Raw genomic sequence first — 25,148 nt, forward strand, 5'->3', positions numbered from 1 at the left:
TGTTAGTAGACATGTACACATATCACAAAAGGGACTCTCCATACCACATTGCATCCACATGTTCACAGATGTTCCCACAAAGCAGTATGCACCACGCCTTGCCGTTTGTGATTTCCTGCTGTTCACATAAGATTAACAGAGCACAAACAACTGGATGCCTCATTTTCCAACAATGCAAACCAGTATTCTTTTGGGAATGTCAGAATTCAGTTCATAACTTTTAGCTCTGGTGTTTACCCATGTTGTTAACCAGATTATGATTGGGATTACCTGTTTACAGTACTTGAACATCAAAATGTTGTCAGAAATTTGCATATACTTACATATATATCTATACATATATATGAAAGAGGTGCATGTGTGCAAGCATATAGAGTCAAACATAGAGTCAAATTTTTTGTTACTAATCCAAGAAGGAAAGCCAATATTACAGTCTCACTGTGTGTAAAGCTGCATATTTCATTTTGGTGCTCACCTTGACTTACTCATTTAAACCCGTACTTAAAAAAAACCCTGAGGCTGTTCTACTTCATTCCAGAAATGAGTCTTTCAAAGCCAGATTTCCCAGAAAGGAGTTCAATGCATGCCAATTTAGACTTGCACATTCTGGTGATGAAATGAAAACTTCTTGATGTATAGAAAAACTCTCTATTGTGTCCTTGTCTGTACACATCTCAAAGACCCCCATCCACACTGCATCAGTCTTGGCAAAGGCCAAGCTTTCAGAGCTCAGTCAAGAATACTAAAGTATTTGTACTTCTTCCAAATCCAGTGCTGACCTTGTACTAACTCAGCCTTCAAAACTGGATAATTGAAAGGTTTTTTTATAATTTTACCCACTGTCTTTTAAAATTACCAGATATTTGTGAGCTTATAGAAGCAGTCCTGCTGCTTCTACTTGCAGAAACTTTCTAAGTTTCTCCTATTTGCAAACAGATCTCTTCCTAATGGTTACAGATGGGATGAAACAGAGAGCTGTCTGAATGCTAAGTACACAAGTAGCTCTTGAATAAGTACATACCTCTTCAATAATAATTTGAAGAGAGAAAATCCAGGAAGAATATGGATTTTCAGTTAGGCCACGTCACTTTATGTATGGTGCACATTGTTCCAGGAGTCAGAGCTGCCCATGAAAACTGACCTGGAATTGTATGTCTTTCTGCTCTGCCCAAAGAAGAACTGAAAATCAGTACTGTACAGTATGTTCATGGCATTTGTGCAATTTGACTCTGTTAATTCCTGAGGGCTTTTTCTTCATGCTGTTATTGCAGTCTTAATACAGATAGTTTCCATATTTGAAAAATAAAGGGAATTTTTTCCACAATACTTTTCCATTATGTTTTTTTTCTATTATTTTTCCTCAGTACTGTGACCTTCAGAGACATGACTTTTCGCATGATGTATTATACTTTTCTTATCTGCGTGTGCCTACCTCATGGATGAAATACCAATCTCAGATTTTGACAAGGCCTTTTCCTGAAGCTTCTTCTTTGGCATATGTCCATAAACTGACAAAGCTACATGAGGTTTGCTTCATCTATCTGCACCAGATAGCACATAGGCACATACTTCCATCTGGAAAATCCACCCCCAAAAAAGGTTATGTGGAAGTGGTCTCAGAGGCTTAAACAATAATGGGTTTACATTACTTGCTAAAATGTTGCATTAATGGCAAGGCATCTGCAGAAAGTGAAAGCTGTTTGTTCTCCCCTTGGTATCCCTTTTTCTTGACTTCTGCTTCCTCAGGGACAGGAATCAAGCTGAATAAAAGGGATGCTGGGGAAAGGGCATCCCCAGTCCCATGGCACCCAAGAAAGGCAACAGCACGGACTCAGAAGTCAGATCATAAGACAACAGCATATTATGAACAGGTCTGAGGTGTGGGTCCCAAGGGAGGCTGCCCAGGGCCATTAAGGCCTAATAGTCCTCTTGGGGTACATCTGCAATCTAGCCTGCCCCTCCTGCCCCCCCAGCCATGCAGACTCCTGTGTGGTAGCAGCAGCTTGGCTGAGGGGTCTCTGAAGAGCCCCAGTCAAACCCCTCTGCTCAGAGCAGAAGCAACTTGCGCAGGCTGCTCAGGACTTTGTCCGATTGGATTTTTAACATCTCCAAGGATGCACGTTCCATGCACTGTTCCGGCACTCAATCACCCCCATTGTAAAAATGCTTTTTTTTGTTTAAATAGAATTTCTTGTCTTTCAATGTGTGCCCATTGCCTATTGTCTTTTCACCAAATACCACTGAGACAAGTCTCAAGGCTCCTTTGAATCTTTAAATTTAATTTAATCTTTCAACAGGATGGAAATATGGGCTGACAGGAACATCATGAAGTTCAGTGAAAAAATGCAATGTCCTGCACCTGAGGAGGAATAACCTCATGCACCAGGACACACGAGGGGACAAATTGCTGAAGAGCAGCTTTGCAGAGAAGGACCTGAGAGCTCTGCTGAGCCTGAGTTGAACCCGAGCCACTGCTGTGCCCCTGCCTGGCCTGGCCTGGCCTGGCGAGGTTCAGGGACAGGAGCCTTCCCTCAGCACTGCCGAGGCCACGGCTGGCGAGCTGTGTCCAGCTGTGGGCTCCCCACTACAAGCGCCCAATGACATACCATGAAGAGTCCAGAGGAGAACTGCAGAGATGACAGAGGGACTGGGCATCTCCCCTGAGGAAAGGCTGGGGGAGCTGGCACTGCATCCTGCTGAAGGAAGGCTCAGGGGTGTCATAAATGTAGAGCAATACCTACCTAGGGGAGGTGTGAAGAGCCAGGCTCAGTAGTGCCTGGTGATAGGACAAGAGGCAATAGGCACAAAACGAAACACGGGAGGCTCCCTCGGAATATCAGGAAAGACTTTTTTACACAGAAGCTGCCGGAGCAGTGGCACAGGGTCATTAGAGAAATTATGAAGTCTCCATTTTTGGAGATATTCGGGAGCTGTCCGGGCAGCCGACTGCAGGGAACCGAGGAGGAAAAGGAAGGCCGGGCAGTGGCCAAAGCCACACTCAATGCCGACCGCGTCCCTCCCTCCAGCATCTCCCGGCCGGGACCGGGACCCGGGCTCGAACTCGCGCTCACGGGCGGGCTCGGACGTGCGCGCCGCCACGCGACCCCGCGCGGGCGGGGCGGGCGCTGCCGGGAGGGCGGAAGTGAGGCGCGCGCGCCGGTAGCATGGCGGCCGCGCGCTGGTGGCGGCTGTGCGGGCGCTGGCGGCCTGCGGTCACCGGGCCCGCCCTGGGGCCCATGCGGCGCCGCCTCTGGGCCCCCGCCACCACCGTCCCGGCCCCGCTGGGCTCCGCGCCGCCGCCCCGCGCCACCTTCAGCGCCGGCCCGCGCTGGCACCAGCGCAGCCCCGGCGGTCTGCCGGGGGGCGACGCACTGGAAGGCGGCGGCGAGGACAGCGGCGGTGGCGGTGGCGGTGGCGGGGCGGATAGTGGCGGGGCCGGGCCCGTCATAACGGCCTTGACGCCGCTGCTCGTCCCGGAGCATTTCCCCAACGTCCCGCTCATCGCCGTGACGCGCAACCCCGTATTCCCGCGCTTCATCAAGATCATCGAGGTGAGCTGGCGCCGAGCCCTCGATCCCGGGGCTGGGGCTCGGCTCTGCCGGCCCGGCCTGGGCGGGAGCTGCCGCTGCCGCGAGGTACCGAGGCCGCGGCGGGAGGTGCTCTGGGCTGGCTCGCAGAGAGGCCGGAGGCGGCTCAGTCCAGCGTTGCGGCCTCAGGCGGGAGTCCCGGGGTGGTATCACCCCAGGTCGTGCGGGGGTCACCGACTGACCCCGCCGCTGGCGGTGCCGCATCTCCGGGCCGCTCTCTTTGCCTAGGCAGGTTCCTTGACCTGCAGAGCAAGGCAGCCGCGTGCGAGACCTCCACGGGCAGCCGCTGCTCGGCCTTTAGCTCGAGCTTTGTAACCCAGTCCTGTCGGGATTACGGTTTCTTTTGGGCCAATTGAAGTTTCACAGTTATTGCGTCAGCAGCTCTGTTTCTATCAGAGAAGGTCGGCGATTCACCCATACTCTCTCGAAGTTCGCTGTCATTTTTGTGTTCTCTGATGAAGGTTAAGCAAACGTGTCCTTGTTTCGGCGCTGTAGGCTGGTGTCAGAGCACCGAAACCCGTGCTGGTGAAGACAGCAAGCTGTGAGCTGCGAGGAGAAAGCAGGAATTCGGTGTAGAGCAGTATAGCTGCAGTAGGATAGGGTGTTGAGGGATGAGGATGGCAATCATCATTACCGAGTGTGATCTTTTCCCTCTGCACCCCATAAAGTTTAAGAGTTAAGAAGTATGTCACTGATGTGTGGCTTAAGCTTACAGGCCAGAAATACTTCTTCCTCCTTAAATGAAACCACTCTAGAACAAGTACTTGTATTTTAGTGCCTCTCTGGTGTGTTGCCAGTCTGATTTTGCAGTAAATGTAGTATGAAATAAATCAATATTTTCTTGTTCCTGTAGTATCATTTAGCATAATGTTATTTCTACTGTAGTGTTTTTCTGCATGCCCAAATCTAATATGTGCAGCTTCTAGTGTCTTTATAGATGTGTCAGGGGAAGGAGAAGGTTATATATTATTAAGAGCGTGCAGTCATATAAGACTTATGTACAAAAGTCATCAATTTCAATGCTTGGGTCAACAAGGTCTCACAGAATTGTTAAATATTTTCTCTTACACTGTGAATTCGTTGTGCCGCAATTTGCCTGACAAGGTCAAGTCTCTACAGTGCCTATGGAATTATTAATTTTCTTTCTGTTAATGTCTCTGACGTTGGTAAGCATATTTTTGGTAAACATCGCACAAAATTGGAATAGCTATGCTGAGATTAGAATAGGCCAAGAGTGGTGGTTATTACTCGTGCTATCCTGACAGAATCATGCTGGTTGTTAGCAGAGCATTGAGCAATGCAACTTATGTCCATCACTTTGAAGAGCACTCAGTGGTTGGCAGGGTGACTTCATGCAACAGCAGAATTCACAAGAAGTTATTTTCTTGGTCACTGAGGATTCAGCCTGCTGTGATAACAGTTCCAGTGGTGCTGGGAGATGTGCCAGGGACAGGTGTGTGGCATCTAGGGATCAGAGGGGAGTAAGAAAGTAAAGTAGGAGGAAACACTGGCTGAAACTCAAAGCAGGAACTCAGACTGGTGGGTGTAGGAGAGGAATTGAGCAGAGAAGGCTTTGGAGAAGAGGATTTTAACTGGGGTTTTGGGGCAGAATTCAGGCAACTGATATGGAAGGGTGAACTAGCTCCCCATCAGGAGCAGAGAGCTAGGACGCACAGGTATGGAAGGGAAAGGGAACAGTGATAGCAACAGAAACTCATAAGATACTTTTCAAGTATCTCAGATTTTTTGCTTGTAAGACTTGTACAGATTAGGTCTAGTTCCTCCCCCAGCCTTTGAGCTTGTCTTATCTTGACTGGGAAATGACTTGTTCAAAATACTTAAATTTCATGTTTCTCTACCTTTTTTTCCACTTCTATATTACTGTCCTCTAATGGAGACAAGCTCCGACTTCATAATTTAGTTGTAGGCTGTCATCATGCCTGGCTGTAGGAATTCCCTTTAGTCCCCTCTGATCACAGGGTGGGAATCCTACATGGACACAGATAAAAAGACGAAAGGCACTCTTCTCCTTGGGACTAAATCCTCTTTATTATCAGAAGCCACCTCAGATCCAGGTGACACCTCAGGGGGTAACAGAGGCTGAGGCGTCTGGTGACATCCAGAAGAAGAAGAGAGCGAGTGTGTCCTCGTGGGGGGGGTTTGAGCCCAGGGAAAAATGAGTGGGGCAGAGTCAAGGGGCCACATCCAGTGGGACACAGGTGAGGAGAAGGGGAGCGGGGAGCAGGTCAGAGAGAGCCCATCACACCTGAGACTTAGGGTGGGGGGGAGAGGAAAGGTGTGTGGAATAGACCAAAGTGGCATACTGCAATATAAAAAATACTCTGTGCAAATTCCCAATCACCCAGTGCAAAACGACAACTAAATAACTGTTTAGTGCATCACAACACCTGGCCTTACACCCTGGGAGTGCAAAGATTACAGAAGATCCACCTCTGATTGCATACCTGTTGTCCTAGGTGAAAAATAAGAAGCTGGTTGAACTGCTGAGGAGGAAAGTTCGTCTTGCCCAGCCTTATGCTGGTGTTTTTCTTAAAAAGGATGACAAGTAAGTTGTTTCTCTTGATCTTTTTAAAAAATACAAAAATAAGTTGTCCAGGTTGCATTTACACTAAAAACTGTCATCCTAAATGCACTGCCTTGGATAGCATTGCAGAAATTGTGGCTGATCTTGGACCATCCTCATGCTATGAAAGACTTTGTTGCCACCAGCAGCACTGCTGGGAGCTGGAGTCTTGGGTTTAGAAAAGGGTGTTGTTGTTTGGGAAGGAGATGAGCTGTCCAGATACTTGGGTGATTTGGAAAGGGGTTACATGGTGGTAGCAATGGGGATTAAGTGTCTTTGCCCCTAAGTCCAGTTTAAAGTTCTGCAACCAGTGATTGTTTTTTTTTTTTATTTTTTAATCTGACCTACTATCTCAAGTTTCTGAATATCTACTCCAATTTTTTTTTCTCAATAGCAATGAATCTGATGTGGTGGAGGATCTGAATGAAATATACCAAATGGGAACTTTTGTCCAGATTCATGAAATGCAGGATCTTGGAGACAAGTTGCGTATGATAGTCATGGGACACCGAAGGTTGGTTAATTGTACTTCACTGCATCTCACCAGACTACTGTTTAAACAGAGATATCCCTTATCATTTTCACTACATACATGCACTTTTTTCTACACAACTTGTGTGTGGCAAGTTTTTGCTTTGTTACCATGCCATATCCTGTGAGTGTCAGGATATTCCATGTACTGTCATAGCTGTGACAGGTTAGCTGCAAAACAAAAGAGACAGTGCATGTCATTGTCATATCAACTGTGATATGATGCAAGCAAACTTTCATTAAGCTGAAGTTTAGCAGTTACTTTGACAATTACAGCAAGGCTTAGTAATTGTGAAAAAAAAATCTCTGGAATTAATTCAAGCCAGTATTTTTGCTTTAAAAAAAGAAGGGGAGGGGGGGTACAGAATATTAATTATGTCTTGCCCCAGTCATAATTTTGCCCCAGAACTGAATTGAAGAAAAAATGTTTATTGCTGAAAATCTAGTTTTAGCCATTTATACCAGATATTTTTTACTAAGTTAAGAAATTATATTTTTAAAAGCATCAAATAAATAATTTCCATTAGAAGGAAAAATACAAGGACAGAAACATGGCCAAACGGACAGATCCAGGGTGGGTTTTGCTTTGAAGCATGGCTTTTTTTCCTTCTCCTCACTTTTCTTCACTTGCACTTGATCTGGACAGCAAAGAATGAGCAGTCCTGTCAAAGCTAAATTTGTGTGAATTCACAAGTCAGTTCGTTTTCAAATTAAGTCTTAGACCTCTTGCTGCGTTATCAAAGCATAGCCATGTTTGATTGCATTTTGGAAATAAACTACTGGTTTGGGGTTACTTGGAATAGAAATATTTCCCTATAACTTGGAAGGGTTTGGTATTCCTAAGATATAACTTTAGGATTGGTCTTTATATTTGATTGAGACATGAAGCACTGGTCAATCATGTCCATAGGAACCACACTAGATACCAGATTTGAGGAGCATTTATAGGGAAACACATAGAAAAGGAAATTCCTGTATAAAAGCCAAAATAATGAAACATGGTGTCTTGCAAATGTGTGTCCTTTCTAAATTTTAGCTTGTTCAAAATACAGCTTAGACTCTTTCCTTTTCATGCTGGACAGCTGAAATCACATGTAACAGGAAGATAGATTGTTGCTGGTTTCTTTTGGCTTTCAGGATTCGTATCAACAAGCAACTAGAGGTTGAGCCTGAGGAACCTGAGAACAAACAAAAAATTAGAAGGAAGCAGAAGCGATCTAAAAAGGAGGCTGAAGAGGAGTCTGGAGCAAAGGACCAAGCTGTGGAGTTGGTCTTAGATCCTGTAGCTGCTTCTTCGAAGGAAGTTCTCATGGTAGAAGTAGAGAATGTGGTTCATGAAGATTTTCAGATCACAGAAGAGGTTAAAGTAAGTGAATTAGTTTACAAGCTTGGACTGGTCCTGTAGAATTGCACCTACACTTCTTGCTTAAAAGGAAAAGTTCTAAAATCAGGCTCTAATTTCAGGCTGCAGAAACTAGTTCCTTCTCACAGTCACTGCACAAGGGGATTATATGAAAGTAAAGAATTTTCATTATAACAGCTCAGTTCCTTAAAACTGTTGACTTCAAAAGGTTGCTGAATGAAGAGGCTAGTCTGTGCTTACATCTGTGTGATGACCTCTATCAAACTGAGTGTTTCCTTGAAGTTGGCTTGGGTGTTCAGCCTGATCATATCTTCTGGCCAAGAGCCAGTCAAGTTCTGTGCATGCAGAAAGCCAGCCTATAGGCCTTGCTGCCTTTCCTGTGAGCAGGAACTGCTCCAGCACCAAGAACCATCACAGCCCACCACTGCAGTGAGTGGCTGGACTCTGGAGAATGTCATATTTGTACTAAGATCTTGCCTATCTTTTCCCTTTCTTTTGGTGATGAGATTTTGTTGTGTTTATAGGCACTTACTGCAGAAATCGTTAAAACAATCCGGGACATCATTGCCTTGAACCCCTTGTACAGGTACGTCCTTCCCATGCTGCCCTGCTTTGGGAACAGCATGTTCTCAGGCTGGAAGATGCTGACATTTTCTATGCCACTTGTCTTTCTGTTGTAATGAGGTTACATAGATTTTTGAATTGGTTGAATTTTTGAATTTATTCTGTTGAATTGTCACATACAATTTTGGTTTGGGATGTAAACTCTGTCCATTGTTGGAATCAAAGTTTTGAAAACCTGATGTGCAATTTAGAAACAACATAAAACAATTAAGTCCTAGGGCAGGTGGTCTGGGTCTAAATGAAACCCACTGCAATAAGCATCATCATCTGATCCATGTCTTACAAGCAGGATAAAAGTTTTAGAATGCTGGCACAAAGAAAATCCTACATAACTGTTTGAAGAGCATTTCAGATACTTCATTTTATATATTGGAGATCATTCCTCTAAACCAAGTGATTTATCTGTTTTTTACTGAGTATTGATACAGTCAAATTTCAAAAATAGTTAGTTTGCTATGAAACTGAGCTGTGTTTCATTTTACTGCACTGTCATAACAAGTAAATTAGGATATTCCATTTTGAATGTAAATTTACAGAGCATTTTGGAGTTTTTTACCTTTTATTTTCAGAGAGTCTGTACTTCAGATGATGCAGGCTGGACAGCGTGTGGTAGATAATCCTATCTATCTGAGTGACATGGGTGCAGCCCTAACAGGGGCAGAGTCACACGAACTTCAAGACATCTTGGAAGAAACCAGTGTAAGATGAAGTTTTTAACTCAAGCAATGTGTATGGAATCAGTACATCTGTTGCATGTCATCTTTTCTTTACCAGCCTCAGTACAGAAGAGACTTCAGTGCTACTTTTGATGATACGTTAATATCAGTGACTAGATTCCTGTTGAAGGATATACTAGATCATTAGTACTGATTTATTGTGGGTAAATCAGAGTGCTCTGCATCTTTGGCAGCATATAGTTTTCTTTACATGCTGTGGAGTTGCTACATGTTGGTCTTTCCACATGTGCAAGTGCTGTAAAGCTCTCCCAGACAACCTGTTGGAGTTTTTTATTCTGTCTTTCTCTCTGGGAGGGAGAAAGTGTATATATATATGTGTGTGTGTGTGTGTTACTTAACAAGGGTATGGCATCTCAAAACTCATTTTTTGTCTATCTTTTCCAGATTCCCAAACGGCTTTATAAAGCTCTTTCCCTTCTGAAAAAGGAGTATGAGCTGAGCAAACTTCAGCAGCGTCTTGGAAGAGAAGTAAGTTTCTGGAGTAACAAATACCTTGTGTGTATTTATATTGTGTCTACCACTGTGATGCTTAGTATGGGTATGTGGTGCTCTAAAGGGTGCATTATTTAGATTTACGGTTTTCTGTTAGAAATATGTTTTTTCATGCACATGGTAGAAGTAACAAGACATGAGGCTACAGCATCTGCTGTTAAATTGTATCTAAGTTGTAGTTTCATGCAAGCAGATAAATCTAGAGGTCTGCCATTTACCAAGCATCCGTGTAACAATATAAAGCCTAATACTGTATATAGCATGTACTAGTGTAAATTGCACAATGTTATTTCAAATGACCTTCTGCTAATTCTTGTGAACTGCAATAGCTCCTGTCTGTTGTAAGATTTAATCAGAGTACAGTAACTGCATCTAAATGGTAATGAAGTATGTGAAGTACAAATATTTGAGAATACTGAATCATGTTTTGTTTGTTAACTCCCAGTAACTGGGGCTTTTAGAATTCATATTAAGTGCAAAATGCTTTTGGACTGGGGTTGGAATGGTTGGAGAATTGGCTTAAGCTAATTAAACAAATGCAGTCTGTGGGACCAGATATATATCTAAGGATGCTGAGAGGGCTTATCAATGTCATTATTTTGTTTTTTCACTCATCATTAAAGCACTGTGGTCATGGGAGTGGTTCCTGGGAGGCAGAAAAAGGTAAATGCCATGCCCATCTCCAAGAAGGAGAATCGGGGAGACTGCAGGCATGTTAGCCTGCCCCAGTCCCTGAGAAGATTATGGGGGGAATTCTCCAATAAGTCCTGTACAGGCAAATGAAAAAGGACATGATTTGGAACAGCTAGAAGGGATTTCCCAAAAGCAAACTGCCTAATTGTCTTCTCCCATGAGAAGGCCCAGAATACAGAAAGGAAACATGGTTTAATGGTGGGCTTGGCAGAGCTAGGTTAATTGTTGGACTCAATGATCTCAGATATCTTTTCCTACCTAAATGATTCTATGATTCTACCAATGATTGTTGTATACCTTGACATTTGCATGGCCTTTGCTGAGGTCAACCATAATAGTATTCTGAGTAAATTGAGGTGTTACAGACTGGAAGTATGTAGTATGAGGTTGGTGAAAAAATTCGCTAGACTAATGGGCAGAAGGGGTTGTGATCAACATGGTAAGTTCTAACTTCAGCCAGCTACTAGTGGTATCTCCTCGGGAAGTCAGTAAGAGCCTACTTAAGTTCTGCTAAGAGAAATTCATAGTCCCTCTGAATAGACAAGGCCTGGAATAATCAGGATAGAAAAAAGCTATACAGGAAAGGACTTTGAAGTCCTGATGTGAAGGAGCCTCACCATTAATTAGTAGACTGTCCTTGTGGCAAGGAAGGCCAACTGCATACTGGGCTTCAGTTGCCCTGTGTAGGCAGCAGGTGGAGAGTAGTGGGTAGCCCTCTCTGGTACTAAGGAAGTCACATCTGGATTACTCTGCCCAGCTTTTGGTCTCCCCAACACAAACAGAACATTGAAGCACTGAATCATGGACAATGAAGGCCACCAAGATATGGAGGGTGCTGGAGTATGTTATTAAGTCACTTCTTGTGTTAGAATACACTGCAGATGAGTTCCAAGTAGTGTTTTCAGTTGCTGGAAACGTCATAACTGAGAAGTATTTGGAAGCGTTTGATGTTAGATTGTCTGTACCAGGAGCACATTAGTTACTGTATTTGTTGCTTTGTCTAGGTTGAAGAGAAGATCAAGCAAACACATCGCAAGTATCTTCTTCAAGAGCAGTTGAAGATCATTAAGAAAGAACTAGGTCTGGAAAAAGAGGACAAGGATGCTATAGAAGAGAAGTTTCGTGAGCGACTAAAGGAGCTGGTAGTGCCAAAACATGTCATGGATGTGATTGATGAAGAGTTGAACAAGCTGGGCTTGTTGGATAATCACTCCTCAGAATTCAAGTGAGTGCATGGCCATGTCATGCTGACAGGGTTCGTTGGGAGAGTGAAACATCAGTGCAGTTCTGTGAAGCACTTACTTTAGTCCCTCCCCTCCCTTCCCTGTAGCATATCATTACATTACAGGATTTTTCTCCAAATTGCCTGTGTTTACTTATGTAGTTAACCTCTTTTGATCATTTTAGGTCTTCTATCTTCTCTTGCAGTCTGATGCTAGAGATACAATATGTGCAGTTAGTTCCTCATGAAGTGTGCAGTAGTTCTTTTTCTGCCTTCAGTTTTGGCTCTTCTTTCTTGTATTTTAGTGTCTTCAGTAGATGAGAGAGAAGCTAATACATGTCATTGGCTAAGCTACCTGAGGTGGTCCCTGAAGTATTGGAATTGCTAAGGAGTGAATGAGTAGTTTGTAACATGTGTTCTGTGATGTGAATTGTTAGAAACTAAGGTTGAAGTGAACATTTCTTGTCTGTTGAGTCAGAGTGTGCTATATTACACAGCAGTTGGTGTACTCATCAGCTCTTAATGGGGTCTCTGGGTCTCTGCTTTTAAAAGTATCTTTTACAAAGTAAAAGACTGTGTTTAAGGGCAAGCATGCCTTTGGATGAGCAGCATCTTGGCAGTCATAGAAAAGACATACTGGGCTTCACAGGCAGCATTAGTACATTTCCCTTTCCTTCAGAGTTGTAGCAGTGGTTGCAAATTTGCAAAGCAAGTTATTGGCAGAAAAAGGCCAAAGCTCTGGTGGCATGGCAATTGCCTTCAGGTGGATCCTGGTCTCAGACAGCCCAGCTGTGCTTCCCTATGTCCATGACTGTGCACAACTTGATAGTTACTGCACTGTGCAGACCTTCCTGTACACTTGAATTCCTGATCTAAGTGCGTAGTTTTAGAACAGTGAGTAGTGGTTTGACACATTTGGCATCATTTTCCTCAAATCTTTCTCTGTGGTGGTAGAGATTCTTTGTTTCAGAAAAGCAAAAGCTGGGAAAAAAAGCTTTTTTTTTTGTGGGGGGAGGTTGAAGACTGTGAAAAAGGTTAGCAGTGACAGCCCAAATAGTGATGTTCTTTTCATAGGCTCTCTTCCATGAGTAGTTTATTATCCCCCTTATTCTGGATGAGGTTGTTTTGGAAGGGGGTGGAGGAAGACATGAGCTGGTCAATCACTCTCATTTGTGTGTTTCTGTCAGTGTTACACGGAACTATTTGGACTGGCTGACATCCATCCCATGGGGTAAGTGTAGCGAGGAGAACCTGGAGCTGGCTAGAGCCCAAGCGGTTCTGGAGGAGGATCACTATGGAATGGATGACGTCAAGAAGCGAATTCTGGTAAGGCGGGAGTAGGCGGTGTGTCGCATTTCACACTGCTTAATATCAGGCATTTTGGATGTGTTTCAGATTGCAGTCTCCATTTAATTGGTGTTAATTCATGCATCAAACAGAAAGCTGCATGACAGACCCAAATGTTCTGGTAATCAGTTTATGTACTTAATTACTTGTGGCAATGAAGGTCGCATTCTCATTTCAAACTGAAATATTCTGGTTTGCACTAAATGCTGGGCAAGTAAGCGTCCAGGGGAAGCAGTCTCTTGATTTTTTTCCCCACTTGCACAGTCATTTCCTCCCTGTAAGTGTATAATCAGTTGAGGTTTCAGTTTTGAACTGTGATCTTTTGATTTCTCAACTGCTCAGTGTTACTTGAGGGTTGTCTGTCACAGAAGTGTGAAATAAGACAAGCTTAACTTAGCACATGGGAGTGGTACAGTAGGAGATGCTCACATGTAGCTTGAGAGACTCAGGTGAGAACAAGAGAAGCTGGGAGAAGAACTTGAACTCTGTCTTCTCACTCCAAGGCAGTGGAGAGAGATTGCTTCTTCTGATGAGATGATACAGAGCACAGAAGCTGGGGACAACCAAGCATATAAATAACCAGAGGCAAAACAGATGCATCAGTATCCCGACTTAGCTTCTCCCCTTGTCCTCCCCCAAGTCCTTTGAGAACCAGTTTTGTGTATGATGCTTTGTAATCACTGCTTGACCTGATAACAAATGCATTTTGGTGTTGCTGATGTTCCCTTCTGTTCCCTGCTGGTGCTTTATCTGTTCTACAGGAATTTATTGCAGTCAGCCAGCTGCGAGGATCCACCCAGGGGAAGATTTTATGTTTTTATGGTCCCCCTGGAGTTGGCAAAACCAGTATTGCTCGCTCCATTGCCAGAGCCCTAAACAGAGAGTACTTCCGCTTCAGTGTTGGAGGGATGACTGATGTAGCAGAAATAAAAGGACACAGGTCAGTGAAACTTGAGAAATTTCTCTATCCAGCAGTTTTTACTAAAGTAAATAGGAATCTAACTGAAGTTGGACAATGTATGTAATTCCCATCTCTGTTCTGCCAACCCTTGCTGACAGGAGTTGAGATGAAGAGAAAGAAAGAGGTGAAAAAGATAGGAAAGGGTGGAGTTTGGAAGATAATTATATTTGTGCTTTTAAGTGCAGTTGCTCCCTGTTTATTGTGTATTCTCAGCTTTGAAAAGCTGAGTGAGCTACTCAAAACCACTGGACTGATGACAAATGCTAACACATGCATGTTTATAGATGTCAGAACTAGAGAATGGTGACAGTTTGAACAGGGTCATTCACATGTGTGTTCAGGTGTGATTGAAACTTGGTTTCCAAATAATCAGGATGGAGGTGCTGCATGAGGAAAACCTGGAAACAAGAATATTCATGGGGAAAACAAGAAGTTAATAAAAAATGGGTAGATATGACCCTTCCATAGGTTTATTTTCCTTCCACTTACAAAAAATCCTAGAATGGTTGGCACTGAAAGTGACCTCTGGAGATCATCTAGACCATTCCCCTGCTAAAGCAGGGGAGAAGGCAGAAGTGTTTAACACTTTCTTTGCCTCAGTCTTTAGTGGAAATATGGCTTGTCCTCAGGACAACTGTCCTCCTGGGGTAGTAGATGGTGTCAGGGAGCAGAATGGGCCCCCAGTTATCCAAGGGGAGGCAGTCAGAGAATTGCTGAGCTGGTTGGATGTTCATAAATCCATGGGACCAGATGGGATCCACCCCAGGGTGATGAGGGAGCTGGCAGATGAGCTTGCCAAGCCACTCTCCATCATTTACCAGCAGTCCTGGCTCACTGGTGAAGTCCCAGATGACTGGAAGCTGCTCAGTGTGACACCCATTCATAGCAAGGGTGGGAAGGAGGATCCTGGTCATTGTAGGCCAGTCAGCCTGACCTCGGTACCCGGTAAGGTCATGGAACAGTATAGACTGAGTGCCATCACACAGCACTTACAGGATGGCCAGGGTGTCAGACCCAGCCAGCAGGGGTTTAGGAGGGATAGGTCGTGTTTAACCGACCTGATCTTTTATGACCAAGTGACTTTCGTGGTGGATGTGGGAAAGGCTGTGGATTTGTCTATTTGGACTCCAGCAAGCCCTTTGACACTGTCTCCCACAGCACACTCCTGGAAAAGCCCACAGCTTGGACAGCACTCTTTGATGGGTTCAGAACTGGCTGGATGGCTGGGTCCAGAGAGTGGTGGTGAGCGGTGCTGGATCCAGCTGGGGCCAGTCACCAGTGGTGTCCCTCAGGGCTTTGTGCTGAGGCCAGTTCTGTTCAATATTTTTATTGATGACATGGATGAGGATGAGTCTTTCATCAGTAAATTTGCAGATGACACTAAACTGGGAGCGTGTGTGCATCTGTTGGAAGGTAGGAGGGCTCTGCAGGGAGACCTGGAACAGTTGGAGGGATGGGCAGAGTCCAGTAAGATGAAGTTTAATAAGTCCAAGTGCTGAGTCCTGCATTTTGGCCACAAGAACCCCTTGCAACTCTGTAGGCTGGGGACAGTGTGGCTGGACAGTGCCCAGAGAGAAAGGGACCTGGGGGCACTGGTTGACAGCCGGCTGAACATGAGCCAGCAGTGTGCCCTGGTGGCCAAGAAGGCCAACAGTTCCTGGACTGTATCAGGAATGGTGTGGCCAGCCAGGAGCAAAGAGGTCATTCTTCCCCTGCACTTGGCACTGGTGAGGCTGCACCTCGAGTGCTGTGTCTGGTGCTTGGCCCCTCAGTTTATAAAGGACGTTGAGATGCTTCATCGTGTCCAGAGAAGGGCAACAAGGCTGGTGAGGGGCTTGGAACACAAGCACTATGAGGAGTGTCTGAGGGAGCTGGGGGTGTTTAGCCTGGAGAAAAGGAGACTCAGAGGCAACCTTATCACTCTCTACAACTTCCTGAAAGGTGGTTGCAGTCAGGTGGGGGTCGGTCTCTTTCACCGGGCAGCAACTGACAGAACCAGAGGACACAGTCTCAAGCTGCGTCAAGGGAAATATAGGTTGGATATTAGGAAAAAGTTTTTTACAGAAAGGGTGATAAAGTTCTTGAATGGTCTGCCCAGGGAAGTGGTGGAGTCACCATCCCTGGATGTGTTTAAAAAAGGACTGGATATGGCACTCGGTGCCATGGTCTAGTTGAGGTGTTGGGCCTGGGTTGGACTCGATGATCTTGAAGGGTCTCTTCCAACCCAGTGATTCTGTGTAAAGCAGGTTCAGCTATAGCAGGTTGCAAAGGATGGTGTCCAGACAAGTTTGAATGTCTCCAGATCCCACAGCTTCTCTGGGCAGCCTGTTCCAGGGCGCTGCCCCCCTCAATGTACAGAAGTTTCCCCTCATATTCAGGTGGAACTTCCTGTGTTTCAGTTTGTGCCCAATTGGCCTGTGTCCTGTCACTGGGCACCACTGGCAAGAGTCTGGCCTGTCCTCTTGACACTCACCCTTCAGATATTTTTACACATTAATAAGATCCCCTTTCAGTCATCTGAAGGCTAAACAGGCCCAGCTCCCTCAGCCTTTCCCATGAGAGATTCTCCAGTCCCCTCATGACCTTCACAACCCTCCACTGGACCCTCCCCAGCAGTTCCTTGTCTTTCTTGAACTCCTAAGTCCAGAACTGGGCACGACACTTCAGGTGGCCTCACCAGAGCAGAGGAGAGGGTCTGCATCTGAACATAAAATCAGCGGTGTTTTCAAACCAGTAAGAGTAGCCGTTCTGCAGAGTAAATTGAACCGGCAGGGCTCTGCCTCACCCAGACACAGAGAAAAATATTTTCTATGTTTTTCAGATGTTCTCTGTTCTGTGCCTCTCGGCCTTCACTCTGTTGTTACCCTCTTTTCTTCTGCTTGTTTCTGGATACCAGAGACAATCTCTAGCAGGAAGGTTATATTTTGCTATTAGCAATTTGTTCCTTTAGTATCTTTTGATTTACACTGGTCTTTTTGTCCCTATCAAGTGAGGAAGTGAAATGTTACCTCTTCTAACATTTCTTTCCCAAAACCCATGAAAATTCAAATACCTCTATTCTCAGCCTAACCTCTTTGCTTTTCTCTAATTGAGAAGTGGTTTAAACTAAAGATAAAAACCGTAGTCCAGGAGTATTTTGCCAAAATTCATGTCAGTTCTTTACTAGAAACAGAGTGGGTGGGTCTTGGTGCTTAATATGGTGATGGAGAATGCTTTTGATAGATGTTGAAGAAATAAAGACTTGTTTCCCAGCAGGATATACTTGTTCTGTCAGCTGTGTGATGTATATTCTGATATGTGCTGTGCTTTTCAATGGTTCCCTAAATACAATCTCTTGTAAAACAGGAGGACATATGTTGGAGCAATGCCAGGAAAAATCATCCAGTGTCTGAAGAAGACCAAGACAGAGAATCCACTTATACTGATTGACGAGGTGAAGTATTTGGTCTTTCTTCTGGGTTTTGCTCTTAAAGACTTGTATCAATTTGGGATCCCCAGAGAAAAGGTGAAGCAGTAACTCTCTTAAAAATCCCATGTTCTTTCTGTTTATATGAGGCTGGGTTCTCAAGTTCTCTGGGTGACACTGATACCTTAGATGCTTTGTTTTCTCTCCTTATAACAGACTCAAGCTTTAAAATTCTAGTTGTCCTTCTAGTTGTCCTTCTGATTAAATTATAGCTGTTTGGATCCTAATAGACCTGGCTGGATATTCAGAGTTTCTGTAGTTCTTGTGTTTCCTACATAGGTGTGAGCACATCACTGTGCACAAATCCACTGTTGCCTGTGTGATTTATTAGCAAGAGTCACTCTCTCAGTAGGTCTAAAGCAGGACTCTAAGGAATAAGATGCTTACAGTCAATTTGTGGTCTGATTTGAGAATAAATGAGTCAGGGCTACCAGCCTTATGCAAATAAGGACAGGATATAATAGCAGGTGTCCAGAATAGACTGAAGGTCGTTCTGGCCTTCTTGTATGCCATACCTGGGAAGGACCAACAGAAGATTCTTGGGAGGAATGGTATGTGGGACCAATAAACTGTCATCCATTGCAGCATGATGTAACCAATGAGTATCGTAATTTGAAAGGTAATGGAACCTGTAGGTTATGATACTTCAGTGGTGTTGGTTAGAAGCCCTGCCTTGCCTGTAGCAGCAAATTTCATTAAGGCCATCCAGTTAACACTACTCCTAAGGGAGAAGAAGTAGTGGCCCTGTTTGTATCTTCAGAAGCAAAGTTCACAGTGCTGGACGAGTCAATGACCTTGGCCATGGTCCTGGGCAGCTGGCTCTAGTGGCCCTATGTGACCAGTGAGGTTGTTCAACATGACTTCAGGAAGTCCTCATGAGCCTCAATCAAATTACGACTATGACAACAGCCCAAGTCACTAACCTGGCTCTGCTTGAATGGCTCTGTGTAGGCTTTTTGTACCCTGGCCAGAGCAAGGCAAGGTCTGTGCTTGCATATTAGGGAAGTGGTGTAAGCTAGCACTCTAGTCCTCTCACTGAGGAGTAAGTGTTCTGGTCTGTGCCTATAGCTTATCTCAGCTTAACAAGTAGTAGCCCACTAGTAGTAGTGCTTTTTATTGTATGCACATTGTCTGAGATTTCATAGTGATTTTCTGCAACACTCAAAAATCCTGTGTCTTCTCAGGTGTGTCATGTGCTCACACCAGAAGATAGTGGGGACTTGGATGAGTGCACAGAAAACTGATAGACTGGTACTGGGTGTTAATGAACACTCATGAACATTTTCAGATGGAGCCTTGAAAAAAGTCTTGCTTGAGAATTTATCATGGTAGGAAACTTGTTAGAGTAATAAATTCCTTTTTTCCACAGGTAGATAAAATAGGAAGAGGCTATCAAGGGGATCCGTCCTCGGCCCTTCTAGAACTGTTGGATCCAGAACAGAACTCTAATTTCTTGGATCATTATCTTGATGTTCCTGTGGATTTGTCAAAGGTATTGCTCTTTTCTGCAGAGGTCGTAGAGCCAGAATGTCTGAATGTGTTTCAATGCAGAGATTTCCTGTCCATGAAAAGATGCTGACATTCCATTGGAAAATCAGATAGAACATAAATGGTACACAACTGTCTCTGCAGGAGCTGGTTTTAACTGAAGTGTCTGTACATGAAAGAACATGATCACCCGCATATGTCCTAACTCCCTGTAGAGCCAGGGACAGATGTGTGGTCTCCACTACAAAAGGCGAGAGTTTTCCTTTACATGATGATTGGCAGAGCTGCTGTCAAGGGTGTTGGCCTAATGCTGCTGTGAAGCTTTTGAAATTGGTCATCTTTACACACTGTTGCACTTTTTGTGCAGCTGACATAAATTACAGAATTGACGCATTAGGAATAGGTATAGATAATTGGGTCATTCTGAGCTAATTTCCTAGAGGGTAGCAAGAACTTCTGAGTGAGATCTAGATCTCCCATTTTCTGGTCCCTATCAAACCATTCTGATTTCCCAGTTTGTGCGTTGTGTATTTCTAAACATTTATTTTGGGAGTAGGGAACATGCTATTACATAGTTCTAAAATTCAAACTTCTAATAAAAACTAATTCCACAGAGAGGGTGATCTTGCTCTACCCCTTCAGACAGAGAAACACAGAACTTGGGAACTAGTACTTGGAGTAAAGCAACTGGTTAATGAAAGTTCTTAGTAGGATCTTTTAATGCTTCCAGGTACTTTTTATTTGTACTGCCAATGTAACAGAAACCATTCCAGAGCCACTGCGGGATAGAATGGAAGTGATCAATGTGTCAGGATATGTAGCAGAAGAGAAACTTGCAATTGCAGAGGTAAGAGAAATCACTGTTGTGCTTTATGTGAATTGCATCTGGTAGATTTTTTTTGGCAGATTCAGGCTTACATATTTACATCCAACTATGTCCAAAATAATTAGATACATGGTATTTTGGACAGAGTTCATTTGATTTGAACATATAGTTAAAGTAACTCCAGCGTGCCATAGGCTGTGGACACCAGAAAGCAGCATTGAGCTAACAGCAGAAAGTTGAGTGAATTGGAACCACTCAGCTTTTGTCACAAATACTAAGAGAAGGATGTGGGGGATTATTTCTTTCAGAGATACTTGGTCCCTCAAGCACGAGTTCTGTGTGGCTTGGATGAAAACAAAGCTCAAATCACATCAGATGTCCTGACTGTTCTCATCAAGCAGTACTGCAGAGAGAGTGGGGTGAGGAATCTGCAGAAACAAGTAGAAAAGGTGAGGGGAAGTTATGTGTAACTTGTGACCACTGTGCATCAGCCTTCTCAGCATTTTTACAGAGATAAATAACTATCTCACCCAGGTATTGAGGAAATCTGCCTATAAAATTGTGAGTGGAGAAGCAGAGATGGTCCAAGTAACACCTGAAAACCTGCAGGACTTTGTAGGAAAGCCCATCTTCACTGTGGATCGCATGTATGAAACCACTCCCCCAGGAGTGGTGATGGGTCTGGCCTGGACAGCTATGGGTGAGACAAAATTAATTTTGGGTTAATGCCTACATTTCTGTGTAATTTTCAAAAGTTGAATGTAATAGTCAAACAGAACTGAGTCCAGTGATGTTCTTCTACAGGCACCAGTAAAAGGAATTTCCTTTGGCGTTTCTGGATCCTGAATACTACTTCCTTGAAGAAGGGAGCCTTTCTTACACCCTTACTAGGCTTATCTTAGCTTAGGGCCAGCATGTTTTCTCTTCAAGCTCCATATCCCATACAAATGACATGCATTAGGAACATCAGCAGCAGGAGGGTGCCACTGTGATACACGGCACAGCTGAGGAATGCTGTGTCTTGTCAGTGATGTGCAGCACTGACTTGACTTCTGGTGCTGAGGGCAGGTATAGGTGTTCCAGCACTCTATGGAGTGGGTGCAGTTGGCTGCTTACCATCCATTGGATTATTCCCCTAGTAACTTGTGGGCTTATGTGCACTACAGGATGGAAATACAGCACACAGCAAAGGAGATGACTTCTTCATACTCAAATTGACTTTGGGTAGAATTCAAGTAGTTAAGAGGGAAATTATCAGTATGGTGGAGAAGGTAAATAGATTTTCCGGCACTGGAGAATTGAAGTGGCTAAAAGTGTTTTATGAACTCAGCTTACTCTCTGGAGGAAACAGAGAACATGAAACCATTATAAGAATTTGGTTATTTCCATTAAGTAGGGGTTGCATTTATGTTCCTAGAAGGTGAAGTCCAAAAAAGCAGTGAATGGAGACTGTTGAGGTTTTTAGCTGGCCTTCCTGAGGTATTTAAGGAACAGGTTTCAGCTGCTGTCTACTCAAGGGCCAGTGTCTCATCAGAAAGCATCAGTTCCAAATGCCTGACATACCTTCTGCATCACCTAAACCTTCTAGTTTAATTTTCCTTTAGCTTTTTTCAGATGTTTTTATTTTCTTTTTTTAGGAGGTTCCACTCTGTTTATTGAAACATCTCTGAGGCGCCCCAAAGACAAGGAAAACAAGGATGGGTCGCTTGAAGTAACAGGGCAACTGGGAGATGTAATGAAAGAGAGTGCCAAAATTGCATACACATTTGCAAGAGCCTTTCTGATGCAGAAGGACCCCAACAATGATTTTCTTATGTCTTCTCATATCCACTTGCATGTGCCAGAGGTAAAATGATGCAGAGTTCACAGCAGCTCAACTGGTTTGCTCCCTTAGATGTAAAACTGGAAGGCTCTTCATTTGTACATACGTTGTGCAGAATGCCTTCTTCTAGCAGTAGAACCAAGGAATGAAGACATTTTCTTCAGGGTCCTGTGAAGGTCTTCTTATGAGCCACATTTCCTTTCTTTTCTACAGCAAGCATGTGTCAAGAATACGGGGGGCTTGGATAATTTTCTAAAGAAACCTAAGCTTTTGTTGTAGCTGTTAGCCCAGTTGTGCAAGAGGGGAAACCATAACATAGAGATAAGTGATTTGGATAAATGCTTGGATGAAGTTACAAAGACATCAAAGTTTAGGTTTCTGTGTTACCAGGCCTTCTTAAAGGCTTCAAGTCATTTACACATAATTGAAAATACTACTCCTGATCTCTCTGACATGCTTCCTAGTCCATGTAGTGGCAGTGATTGCTTTTGTCCAATATTTGGGGCTGAAAATAAATGCCCACACTGCTCAGAGTGGCTCACATGCTGTGTAACAAGCTTTGGGCAGGTGCTTTACTGAAGACAGATTTTGAGCTGTGATTGTGCCCCAGCTTTACTTCTGGACTACTGAGTGCTCTGTGTCCAATGTCTTTGTTGCAGCTTGCTCTGTGTCTGTTCAGGTACTGCATTGTTGTCTGTGAATTCATTTCCTGAAAGATGAGAAAACAGCAGACATTATCTCTGTCTTTACTCCCTCTCACATTGATTTCCTCTGCTCTTACCACAAAGAGGTTTGATCTCAGATAAATCCAGACTGTCACTAGTTTAGGCCTGGATTTTGTGGGGCTTTATATACTGATTTTTTCTGCCTTGAGTGATTTTTGATATTGTCCTCCATTAGTTCGTTACTCTTGACACTCTCCCCTTGTGATGTTGACTTAGGTCTAACAAAGAGCTTCAAAGTGTTTGTGCTCTTTTTTCCCTGATGTTGCTTACTCAAAGACCTGAGCCCAGTGAGTATGGTGGTGGCATCAGGCCAGAAACCACATTTGTGGACCCATTTGTGGATTATTTCTCAGTCATAAGGTGAGGAGTGTCACAGTTATTACTTTATCAGCCAATTCAGATAGCAGGATTCCATCACTCACACATGCAAAAACCTTTGTGAGGCTTCATGAAATTTGGACAATGTTAAAACAACAAGGACAAGGGTACTGTCTGACTATGCTGCTTCTTGAATGAGCAGGGGAGTTGCGCTTTGTTTTTTTAAACAGGGAGCAACCCCGAAGGATGGACCAAGCGCAGGATGTACCATAGTAACAGCTCTGCTGTCCCTGGCCATGAATTGCCCAGTGAGGCAGAATGTAGCCATGACTGGAGAAGTGTCATTGACTGGAAAAATTCTTCCTGTTGGTGGAATCAAGGAGAAGACTATTGCAGTAAGAGCTCTTCTCTTGTCTCTGTGCATTGTCCACAGGAGAGCCCTGGGTTGGGCTACGTGGGGACAGGGACAGCCAGAGTGGGGTTGCTCCTTGAACTGGGAGAGGCAGATTTCATTCCATACACAGGTTGGAAAAGTCTGTGGGGGAACATGGGGATCTTGGCTGTGTCTCTGACTGTGCGGAAAGGGATGGGAACCCAGGCTTTGTGCCAGGGCATATATGTTGGCACTAGCTCAATTCCACCTACACTGGCAGAATTGAAGGTGACTTGATAGCTTTAACTGGCTGTCAGAGCAGTCTGCTCTGTCAGACTAGCACAGTTCAATCACCTGCGCTGTGTTGAATTGTCTGTTTCATTAGGGCATCCAGTGGAGATTTGACAGCATCTCTAAGGCACATCTTTAAAATCAAGGCTCTGTTCCCTAATTCCAGTGTGAATTTGTTAGGCATTTTATACAGATGTCTTACATAAGAGGAACTTAGATTTAGTATTTGTATTTTTGGTTTCATCTATTTTCAGTTTTTCAGAATTCCAAGTGTTCAGTCTCTCTCCCTACTTTTCACCTGCACAATTTTGGCCTATATAAGCCTTGACCACTCATTTTTCTGTCAAGAATGTAACTAGGTCGTCTTCCATTGAGCTGGGGCTTCACACCAGTGTTCTGCCCCCAGATATATTTGGGCTACAGCCTTCTGCAGTGTGATTTCTTTTCCTTGTATGACTTTAAAAGGAGTAGTTGTTTGTAGTAGTCAGTACAGGACTAACCTGTGCTATGGCACTGACTGGCTGCACTTGCAGGAGGAGTGCGAGTGGCCACAGGCATCACCCCTAAAGCAATGGGTACAAACCTGTCCTGGGAGAAGCACTGCCTTCTGTGCTCCTTCCAGGGCAGATATCCCTATCAAAAGGTTCTGTAGAATTGTACTAAAGGTATTGATGAGATAGGTTGGTTTGACAAGCTGTTTCTAACTTTGCTTTCATTTGAGGCTTTATTGTCACCCAAGCTGAAACAGATACTTAAAACTCTCTAAAATAGTATGAATGTTCTGAACAATCCCCCGAGCTGCTGACATAGTCCAACTAAAATGCCTCCCTCCCTCATCTGTCCCTGCAGCTGAGATGGCACTGGAGACTATGTGTTTTGGGGCTTGAGGAGGGGGGGATCTAGAACATGCTTCACCCTGGTGATATCTGTCAGGAATGCCCTTGGTGCTCTCCATAAGAGAGTAAAGCTGGATCATGCTCCAGAATAACTGCTCTTGCTTTCAGAAATGGGGAAGGGTGTTTCTGGTACATGGAAGGATTCCTAGCCCAACTTTTTCTCCCCACAGGCAAAGAGGGCAGGTGTTACCTGCATCATTCTGCCATCAGAGAACAAAAAGGATTATTTTGACCTTGCTGGATTCATTACAGAAGGACTGGAAGTGCATTTTGTGGAGCACTACACAGAGGTATTTGATATAGCATTTTCAAAGCAGGATCTCACTGGAGGATGACACACTGTACCCTGATGGCTGGAAGGTGTTCTCTCCCTAAGCACTCAGCCCCTGCCTAGAGATGGGTGGCCAGGGGCAATCCTGAAGTGGGACACGAAGCTATTGCTGCTGCGCAGCTGCTAAGATGAATTATGGCTCTGCTAGAATGAAGTATTTCTCAGTCTTTAATACTGAATTATGATCTACAATAAAGGATTTCCAATTTTGCCAAAGGAATGGGCATGTTATCAGTCACCAGCAGTGAGGCTAGTCTGGTCTTTTCTCATTGAAGATGTTTCAGCTATTTCACTGTAAATTTCTGTGCGACTTGTGGAAAAGGACTGAACAGTACACCCAGAGCTAGGCTGATGTACAGCTGTTATTCCTGATGTGGTAGAAGGCAAGTAGCTCTCAGAATCTGTCTCTGTTTAGAATCCTGGGCTGGGCTGAAAGGACACTGAAATCCTAAGATAGTTCAGCAGAGCTGA

The 25,148-nt window shown here is 44.1% G+C and overlaps 1 protein-coding gene across 1 annotated transcript; it reads left to right on the top strand.

Moving 5' to 3' along the window:
* The first annotated feature begins 3,157 nt into the window (after nucleotides 1–3,157).
* On the top strand, nucleotides 3,158–24,893 carry LONP1 (lon peptidase 1, mitochondrial). The gene is made up of 18 exons (XM_068174088.1): nucleotides 3,158–3,551; nucleotides 6,065–6,153; nucleotides 6,566–6,685; nucleotides 7,840–8,068; nucleotides 8,590–8,651; nucleotides 9,259–9,388; nucleotides 9,811–9,894; nucleotides 11,616–11,836; nucleotides 13,021–13,159; nucleotides 13,942–14,120; nucleotides 17,487–17,574; nucleotides 18,977–19,099; nucleotides 19,826–19,942; nucleotides 20,230–20,370; nucleotides 20,456–20,621; nucleotides 21,559–21,767; nucleotides 23,017–23,181; nucleotides 24,517–24,893. The coding sequence occupies exons 1-18, from the start codon at nucleotides 3,165–3,167 to the stop codon at nucleotides 24,679–24,681; spliced, it is 2,814 nt and encodes a 937-aa protein (XP_068030189.1). The 5' UTR covers nucleotides 3,158–3,164; the 3' UTR covers nucleotides 24,682–24,893.
* The last annotated feature ends 255 nt before the right edge of the window (nucleotides 24,894–25,148 follow it).

This window comes from Anomalospiza imberbis, chromosome 27 (assembly GCF_031753505.1).
Source record: "Anomalospiza imberbis isolate Cuckoo-Finch-1a 21T00152 chromosome 27, ASM3175350v1, whole genome shotgun sequence".
In the NCBI taxonomy this organism is placed as follows: domain Eukaryota; kingdom Metazoa; phylum Chordata; class Aves; order Passeriformes; family Viduidae; genus Anomalospiza; species Anomalospiza imberbis.